The sequence below is a fragment of the Oryctolagus cuniculus genome, chromosome 19, assembly GCF_964237555.1.
Source record: "Oryctolagus cuniculus chromosome 19, mOryCun1.1, whole genome shotgun sequence".
Taxonomy (NCBI): domain Eukaryota; kingdom Metazoa; phylum Chordata; class Mammalia; order Lagomorpha; family Leporidae; genus Oryctolagus; species Oryctolagus cuniculus.
The window spans coordinates 37,136,861-37,146,410 of record NC_091450.1 but is presented as its reverse complement, the minus strand read 5'-3'; the positions used below and the strand labels follow the sequence as shown (position 1 = coordinate 37,146,410).

The 9,550-nt window shown below is 62.3% G+C and overlaps 1 protein-coding gene across 2 annotated transcripts in view; it reads left to right on the top strand.

The window, feature by feature from the left end:
• The first annotated feature begins 213 nt into the window (after positions 1–213).
• SNX8 (sorting nexin 8) overlaps positions 214–9,550 on the top strand; it is a 53,409-nt gene continuing 44,072 nt past the window's right edge. The window contains exon 1 of one of the 2 annotated variants that reach the window (XM_051840646.2): positions 214–346. In XM_051840646.2, the coding sequence (XP_051696606.1) occupies positions 253–346 (94 nt within the window). In that variant the 5' untranslated portion in view covers positions 214–252. Of the gene's footprint in view, positions 347–8,087; positions 8,194–9,550 lie in introns of those variants that run through there. The other variant, XM_051840647.2, reaches the window with a different exon arrangement.

Sequence of the window (9,550 nt, the reverse complement as noted above, 5' to 3'; positions counted from 1 at the left end):
GGCCAGGCCGCGTGAGGCTCGTGGCGGGCCGGTCAGGGGCGGAGCTCGCCTGGGTGTGGGCGTGGCCAGGCCGCGTGAGGCTCGTGGCGGGCCGGTCAGGGGCGGGGCAGGGCCCAGGGTGGGCGTGGCTCGGCCTTGCGGAGCCCAGGGAAGGGGCGTGGTTGGGCAGCTGGGTAGGCGTGGCGTGGCGGGGCATGGGCGGGGCGAGGCCGGGCGGGCGCGGGAGGAAGTCACGTGTGCACACGGGCTCACATGACTGGCGGCGCGATGGACCCGCTGCCCGCGGCGCCAGTCGGGGCGGCAGCTGAGGCGGAGGCTGACGAGGAGGCGGATCCCCCGGCGGCAGGTACGGCGCGCGGCGGCTCTGCCCGGGTCCCCCGGCCTTGGCGTGCGGCCCGCACCCCTCTCCCGCGGGGGTCGCCATGCCTGTGGCGTTTCTGGCAGCGCCCGGGCCGCGCGGGCGCCGGGTCAGGGGCCACCTGTGTGGCTGCGCCCGCTGGTGCTCGCGCGCCCCGCGTCCCCGACACCCGGGGCGGGCGGCGTGGACACGGCCACAGCCGCGCGCGTGGTTCCTCCGGCGGCGGCGGCGGGGCGTGCCCGCGTGGCCAGCGCGTGAGGGGGGCGCGGACCGCGTGGGGGCGGCGGGGCCGCGCCGGTGCCGGCGCTCGGGCGACTCGGGGGGCCGCAGGGGAGTGGCGGCGGGACACCCGGGGGAGTGTCCGGCGGGGCGGGCTCGCGGAGCCGCTGCGCGGTGGCCTCTCCGTGCGGCGTGCGGCGGGGCGGGGGTCCGAACGTTGTGTTCCGGAGGTCACATGTGGGAGCCGCTGGCCACCCCTGGCCCCCGGCCGGGCCTCTGGAGCGGTGGGGTGCGTTTGCGGGGTGACCGACAGCGGCCGGGGCTCTGATCTTCGGGGAGCTGCCCCGCCTTTGACCTCACCTGGCGCTCCTGCAGGTGGCTGGGCCGACTTGGGGACGCTGGTGACTTGTGTCCGGCGTGCCCGTGACGTCCGCCGGCGTGGGGGCCCCCGCAGAGGGAGGGTTTGCGGACCCCTGGGACGCGGCCTGTCGCGTCGTGGCCGGCCGGAGACCGAACCCGGGCGGCAGGTGCCTGCGCGGGCCGTGCGCCGGAGAGCGTGCGTGCCGGGCGGGCTGGATTCGGGCAGAGCGCGCCGGCGTCTGCTGGAGTAGCCGGCCTGCTCCCAGGAGCGCGCCGGTTGCCAGCTCCCTGACGTGGGCCAGAGTCCACCGGAAGTGTTCCGGGGGGCCGGGCGGGACCCGGGGTCCCTTTCTTTTTGGTGCCTGTGGGGTTGCCATGAAGGAGGGCGCTCCTGGGGCTTGGGGGTGGGTCTGGGAGTTTGCTGGGGCAGCGAGGCACCGTGAAGTCCCTGCAGGGTCACCCGCTGTCCGGGACGCGCTGTCTGGACCAACATCTGAACGTGGGGCGGGGTTAAGCTCCAGGCTGACCCCGCTTGCAGCCCCCTCCTCCTGCCGCAGGCGCCCGCGGTTAGCAGCTTGGCCTGGGTCTGTTTTCAGTGCGGTGCGCGCCTGTGCGTGCGTGTGGGCCTGCTGGCGCTCTCCCGCCTGCACTTCCACGGGGTCAGTTTTCTATCGCTGCCTAAACAATAGGACGTTATCGCCTTGTGGTTCTGGGGGCCTGTGGGCCAGAACCGAGGTGTCAGCAGGACTGGTTCCTCCTGGCCTTCCCAGGCCCTGACACTTCCTGAGATCCTTGGCCCGCAGCCCCGCGCCGCCCGGGCACTGCTGGGCGGGACCTCTTGCTGCCTTGCTCTGGGTCTCCTCTCGGTTTAAACGCTTCACACGGAAAACGAAAACAAAATAACTGTTGCAGATAATGGCAGGTAGCGCTCTCGCTTTTTATAAGATTTCTTTTTTTAAGATTTATTTATTTATTTGAAAGTCAGAGTTACGGGGAGGGACCCTCCATCCGCTGGTTCACTCCCCAATTGGCCATAGCGGCCAGAGCTGTGCCGATCCAAAGCCAGGAGCCAGGAGTTTCTTCCAGGTCTCCCATGCGGGTGCAGTGGCCCAGGCACCTAGGTCATCTTCCACTGCTTTCCCAGGCCACAGCAGAGAGCTGGATGGGAAGTGGAGCAGCTGGGACTCAAACTCGGCACCCACATGGGATGCAGGCACTGCAGGCGGCAGCTTTGCCTCTATGCCACAGCGCCGGCTCTGCACTCTGGCTTTTTAAAAAAGACTTATTCAGGGCCGGCGCCGCGGCTCAATAGGCTAATCCTCTGCCTAGCGGCGCCGGCACACCGGGTTCTAGTCCCGGTCGGGGCGCCGGATTCTGTCCCGGTTGCCCCTCTTCCAGGCCAGCCCTCTGCTGTGGCCAGGGAGTGCAGTGGAGGATGGCCCAGGTGCTTGGGCCCTGCACCCCATGGGAGACCAGGAAAAGCACCTGGCTCCTGGCTCCTGCCATCGGATCAGCGCGGTGCGCCGGCCGCAGCGCGCCGGCCGCGGCGGCCATTGGAGGGTGAACCAACGGCAAAGGAAGACCTTTCTCTCTGTCTCTCTCTCTCTCACTGTCCACTCTGCCTGTCAAAAAAAAAAAAAAAAAAAAAAAAAAGACTTATTCGGCCGGCGCCGCGGCTCACTAGGCTAATCCTCCGCCTTGCGGCGCCAGCACACGGGGTTCTAGTCCCGGTCAGGGCGCCGGATTCTGTCCCGGTTGCCCCTCTTCCAGGCCAGCTCTCTGCTGTGGCCAGGGAGTGCAGTGGAGGATGGCCCAGACTTGGGCCCTGCACCCCATGGGAGACCAGGATAAGTACCTGGCTCCTGCCATCGGATCAGCAAGGTGCGCCGGCCACAGCGCGCCGGCTACGACGGCCATTGGAGGGTGAACCAACGGCAAAAGGAAGACCTTTCTCTCTGTCTCTCTCTCAGAGAAGGAGGGAGCTCTCACCCTCTGGTTCGCTCCCCACATGGCTGCGACAGCCAGGTCTGGGCCAGGCGGAAGCCAGGATCTTCCATGCAGGTCTCCCCCGTGGGTCAGGGGCCATCCCCTGCTGGCTCCCAGGTGCCTGAGCAGGGAGCAGGGCTCTCACCTGGGCACTCCCATAGGGGGTGTGGGTGTCCCAGGTGGTCGCGCACTCCGGGGCTGGTCCTGCGGCTTCACCGCCGAGTGCCCACCCGGGCTGTCCACAGTCTTTTCATGTGGGGTTGTCTTTTGTCTTACTGCTTAATAGCAGTGTTTTTTCTTTATATGCATTTGCGATTCTAAGCCTTTGTGAATTAAAAATCAAAATTATTGTTTAATATATTTTAGAGGGAGGGGGAGGAAGGGAGAAAGGAGAGGAGAGCAGAGAGACAGAGAGAGATTTCTCAGCCGCTGCTCCACTGTCCAGATGCGCACAACAGCCTGGGCTGGGCCAGGCTGGGGCCAGGAGGATCGGGGACTCAGTCCAGGTCCCACGTGGATGGCAGGGACCCAAGTCCTCCACCTCCTGTGGTGCACAGCAGGAGGCAGCTGGACTCGAGCTGCAGTGTGGGAAGTGGGTGTCCCCAGTGGTGTCTTACCTGTTGGGCCACACGCTGCCCCTCCCCCCACCGACGGCTGTGGAATTTGTGTTGATTGTGGCTATCTGATGGCCTAGGACATCCTTCCCCTGGCTGTGCAGGATACAAACTCATGTTAGTACCTGACCAGCTCAGTGATTGTGACCTCGGAAAAGAATGGCAGGGGCCGGCGCGGCTTCGGTAAAGTCACCGCCTGCAGCGCCAGCATCCTATATGGGCGCCGGCGGCTCCACTTCCCATCCAGCTCTCTGCTGTGGCCTGGGAGAGCAGTGGAGGACGGCCCAGGTCCTTGGGGCCCTGCACCCATGGGGGAGACCTGGAAGAGGCTCCTGGCTCCTGGCTCCGGGTGGGTCCAGCCCTGGCCGTTGTGGCCATTTGGGGAGTGAACCAGCAGATGAAAGATGGACCTCTCTCCCTGCCTCTACCTCTCTGTAACTCTGCCTTCCAAATAAAGTCTATAAAAAAAAGAAAAAAAGGAAAAGAAAAAGAATGGCAGAAATGCTTTGGTTTTTATGAGTGTACAATACACAGAAACACACCCACGCACCCCACTGTGTGTCAGGGCCTGCCCCGTGTCCTGTGCACACACACACACACCCCACCGTGTGTCAAGGCCTGCCCCGTGTCCTGTGAGCACACACGCAGCCCAACTGTGTGTCAGGGCCTGCCCCATGTCCTGTGCGCACACATGCAGCCCCACTGTGTGTCAGGCCCTGCCCCGTGTCCTGTGAGCACACACACCCCCCACTGTGTGTCAGGCCCTGCCCCGTGTCCTGTGCGCACACACGCAGCCCCACTGTGTGTCAGGCCCTGCCCCGTGTCCTGTGTGCACACACACACCCCACTGTGTGTCAGGGCCTGCCCCGTGTCCTGTGTGCACACACACACCCCACTGTGTGTCAGGCCCTGCCCCGTGTCCTGTGCGCACACACACACCCCACTGTGTGTCAGGGCCTGCCCCGTGTCCTGTGCGCACACATGCAGCCCCACTGTGTGTCAGGGCCTGCCCCGTGTCCTGTGTGCACACACACACCCCACTGTGTGTCAGGGCCTGCCTTGTGTCCTGTGTGCACACACACCCCACTGTGTGTCAGGCACTGCCCTGTGTCCTGTGTGCACACACGCACCCCACTGTGTGTCAGGCCTGCCCCGTGTCCTGTGAGCACACACACACCCCACTGTGTGTCAGGGCCTGCCCCGTGTCCTGTGAGCACACACGCACCCCCCTGTGTGTCAGGCCTGCCCCGTGTCCTGTGAGCACACACACACCCCACTGTGTGTCAGGGCCTGCCCCGTGTCCTGTGAGCACACACGCACCCCCCTGTGTGTCAGGCCCTGCCCCGTGTCCTGTGTGCACACACGCACCCCCCTGTGTGTCAGGCCCTGCCCCGTGTCCTGTGCGCACACACGCACCCCACTGTGTGTCAGGCCTGCCCCGTGTCCTGTGAGCACACACACACCCCACTGTGTGTCAGGGCCTGCCCCGTGTCCTGTGTGCACACACGCAGCCCCACTGTGTGTCAGGCCCTGCCCCGTGTCCTGTGCGCACACACGCACCCCCCTGTGTGTCAGGCCCTGCCCCGTGTCCTGTGTGCACACACGCACCCCCCTGTGTGTCAGGCCTGCCCCGTGTCCTGTGCGCACACACGCACCCCCCTGTGTGTCAGGCACTGCCCCGTGTCCTGTGTGCACACACGCACCCCCCTGTGTGTCAGGCCTGCCCCGTGTCCTGTGCGCACACACGCACCCCCCTGTGTGTCAGGCACTGCCCTGTGTCCTGTGAGCACACACGCACCCCCCTGTGTGTCAGGGCCTGCCCCGTGTCCTGTGTGCACACACGCAGCCCCACTGTGTGTCAGGCCCTGCCCCGTGTCCTGTGCGCACACACGCACCCCCCTGTGTGTCAGGCCCTGCCCCGTGTCCTGTGTGCACACACGCACCCCCCTGTGTGTCAGGCCTGCCCCGTGTCCTGTGCGCACACACGCACCCCCCTGTGTGTCAGGCACTGCCCCGTGTCCTGTGTGCACACACGCACCCCCCTGTGTGTCAGGCCTGCCCCATGTCCTGTGTGCACACACGCACCCCCCTGTGTGTCAGGCCTGCCCCGTGTCCTGTGTGCACACACGCACCCCCCTGTGTGTCAGGCCCTGCCCCGCGCCGTCCTGTGGTCTCTTGCCGAGTCCCTGTGCCTTATTCGGTGTGTCCCAGCCGTCCCCTGGAGCTGCAGCCCCCGTGACCCCGAGCTGCCCACCGCAGGTCTCAGTGCTTTGGCTGCTTTGGCTCCTCCCCTCCTTCCTTCCCAACAGGCTTTGACCTCTCCCCTCCTTCCTTCCCATCTGGCATTGACCTTCTCTCGCTGTACCTTGGTCCAGTGCCACCTTTACCTACAGTTCCAGCCCCGTCTGAATTCATTGAGCTAGCTTAAGATTTGTGCAGGTTGCGTGGTTATTATTTTTTAAAGATTGATTTATTTGTGGGGCTGGTGCTGTGGCGCAGCAGGTTAACGCCCTGGCCTGCAGTGCTGGCATCCCATATGGGCGCCGGTTGGAGACCCAGCTGCTCCACTTCCGATCCAGCTCTTTGCTGAGGCCTGGGAAAGCAGTAGAAGATGTGCAAGACCTCGTGCCCCTGCACCCGTGTGGGGGACCCAGAAGAAGCTCCTGGCTTCCAGTCGGCGCAGCTCCAGCCGGCGCAGCTCCAGCCGTTGTGGCCAGTTGGGGAGTGAACCATCAGATGGAAGACCTCTCCCTCTTTCCCTATCTTTCTCTCCCTCTCCCTCTCTCACTCTGTGTAACTCTGACTTGCAAATAAATAAATAAATCTTTTTTTAAAAAAGGTGGGGATAATCACATTTTAAGAAAGATTTTTTTGTTAGAAAGGCAGAGTTACAGAGAGATGGGAGGGGGAGAGAGAGAGATCGAGATCGAGATTGGTCTTCCGTGCACTGGTTCATTCCCCAAACGACCGCAACGGCAGGGCTGGGCCAGCTTGAAGCCAGGAGGCTGGAATTCCATCCGGGTCTCCTACGTGGGCGCAGGAGCCCGAGGCCATCTGCTGCTGCTTTCCCAGATGCAGTAGCAAGGAGCGGGACGGAAGTGGAGCGGCCCCTTCTGTGGTTAGAATTCCCCCGCAGGGTGCTTGGCGTTGAGAACTGCGCGGGCCTGCCCGCCTTCCGTCCGTCTCACACAGCTGGTTGTGAGCCGAAGGCAGAAACTCACTTCCCTTTCCCCAGATCTGCTGCGTAAGGGGCTCAGAGTTTCATTGTGTGTGTTTTTTTTTTAAGTGAATATCATGTTTTAGTTTTTTATTTATTTATTTATTTATCTTTTTTATTTTTTGACAGGCAGAGTGGACAGTGAGAGAGAGAGAGAGAGACAGAGAGAAAGGTCTTCCTTTTGCCGTTGGTTCACCCTCCAATGGCCGCCACGGCCGGCGCGCTGCAGCCAGCACACCGCGCTGATCCGATGGCAGGAGCCAGTTGCTTCTCCTGGTCTCCCATGGGGTGCAGGGCCCAAGCACTTGGGCCATCCTCCACTGCACTCCCTGGCCACAGCAGAGAGCTGGCCTGGAAGAGGGGCAACCGGGACAGAATCCGGCGCCCCGACCGGGACTAGAACCTGGTGTGCCGGCGCCGCTAGGTGGAGGATTAGCCTAGTGAGCCGCGGCGCTGGCCAATGTTTTAGTTTGAACATGCAGATTGTTTGAAGATTTTGTTTATTAGTTTGTTAGAGCCACAGAGAGGCAGAGAGAGACAGCCAGCCAGCCAGAGGTCTTCATCTGCTGGCTCACTCCCTGGGTGGCTGCAATGGCCAGGCCTGGGCCAGGCTGTAGCCAGGTGCCAGGAGCTCCGCCTGGGTCTCCCACGTGGGTACCTGGGCTGTCTTCCGCTGCTTTCCCAGTCTCAACAGCAGGGAGGTGGATTGGAAGTGGAGCGGCAGAGATGCGAACCAACGCCCCTACAGGATGCCGGTGCTGCAGACAGCGGCGTCACCGGCGGCGCCACGTGCTGGCCCCGATGATGCAGGTACTTTGAAAGTGTGACTTAGTGGGTAGATGTTTGGCACAGCGGTTTAGACAAGCCTGGGACGCCCGCCTCGCATGTTGGAGAGCCTGGGCGCCCCCTGGACGGGGACAGCAGGTGTCGGCCCAGGGCTCGGATCCCGCGTTGAGTTTCGGGTTCCTGGCTTTGGCCTGGTCCAGGCGTGGCTGCTGTGGGCATCTGGGAAGTGAACAGCAGGTGGAAGATCTCTGTCTCCCTGACTTTGAAATGAAAACAAGTGAATAAAGCTTTAAAAAGAAACCCAAGTTTGAGTTTTGGTGCCTAATGGTGCACTCTTCCCTCTCTCTCAATTTGCAAGGTAAAATGTTTTGATTGAAGAAAGAGGAACTAACTGAAATCACTGTTATGCAGAACACATTTTGCCAGCATGTGTGGTTAAGGCGAGAGATGTGTTCCGGTGGGGGAATTCTGCTCATAGTATTTTTCCCTTCCTGAGAAAGCTGTGGCTCAGAAGAGCGTTTTTGCCGTCCTGTTTGCTGGGAGGTGGGGCCGGGCGGGGCGGGGCGATGGAGTCGCTGGACGGGCGCCGGCCTCACGGGGCGTGTGTGTCTGTGAAGAGGAGCCGGGCCCGCACGGACACCTCGGGGGCTGAGGTAGGCGCCCCCGACCCAGGACCTCGTGGCGGGTGGAAGGTCACTAAGACATCCCAAGGCTTCCTTGACTCAGGAGGGGTCCTCTGTGAAGAGTGTTTCGGGGAACATCCAGGGTGGGCTCTGGGAGGGTGGTGGCTGCGGCTGCGGCTGTGGCGGGGCGCACTCCCCAGCTTGCTGGGGCTCCTGGGCCAAGCTGCGGGCAGCGGAAGGATGCGAAGCTGGACTGTGGGGAGGCCTCGCGCGGGTCGGGCGGGTCAGGCGGTGTCTCGGTGCCACGGCCCCAGCTGTGCGGCTCCCCGGGAGCCTGTGAGGCAGCTTGCCGAGGCTTCGGTGGTGCCTGGGCTGGCGCGCTCGGAGGGTTCTGTCACAGCAGTAGCACGACCGCTGGCGCGAGCCTCCCCGAAGCACGCGGTCACACGCAGGTCCTCCAGCGCTGTGCTTGCGCTGCCCATGGGTTTCATCACGGTGGGCAGCGTGTTTTTAGTTAGCTGTTTACCTGAAAGGCCGAGTCCCCTCTCCCGTCTGCTGGTTCTCTCCCCGAACGGCCCCAGCAGCTGGGTCTGGGCCAGGCCACAGCCAGGAGCTGCTCCGAGTTTCCCACGTGAGCGCATCCTCTGCCACGTTTTCCCAGGCCATTAGCAGGGAGCTGGATCGGAAGTGGAGCAGCTGGGGCTCGAACTGGCGCCTGTAGGACATGGCAACGTCGCAGGTGGTGGCTTTACCCGCTGTGCCACAATGATAAGTATTTTATTTTTTTTAAGATTTATTTATTGGGGCTGGTGCTGTGGCACAGCAGGTAAAGCCACCGCCTGCAGTGCCGCCATCCCATATGGGTGCCGGTTCAAGTCCTGACTGCTCTTCTTCCGATAAAGCTCTCTGCTATGTCCTGGGAAGGCAGTGGAAGATGGCCCAAATCCTTGGGCCCCTGCACCCGCGTGGGAGACCCATTGGAAGCTCCTGGCTCCTGGCTTTGGATCAGCACAGCTCCGGCCATTGTGGCCAATTGGGGAGTGAAGCAGCGGATGGAAGACCTCTCTCTCTCTGCTTCTCCTTCTTTGTGTAACTCTGCCTTTCAAATAAAGTAAATAAATAAAATAAATAAACTTATTTATTTATTTATTTGAAAGGCTGAGTTACAGGCAGAGAGAGAGAGAGAGAGAGAGAGAGAGAGAGAGCTCTTCCATCCGCTGCTTCACCCCCCAGTTGGCTGCAACAGATGCCGGCGTGCGGGCGGCGGCCTTGCCCTATGCCACAGCACTGGCCCCTTGGTCTGGTTTTTTTTTTCACTTGACATTTTTCTGCACTGCTATCTGGATTTCATAATTTTCTATTAATGCCTGTATAATATTACATCACA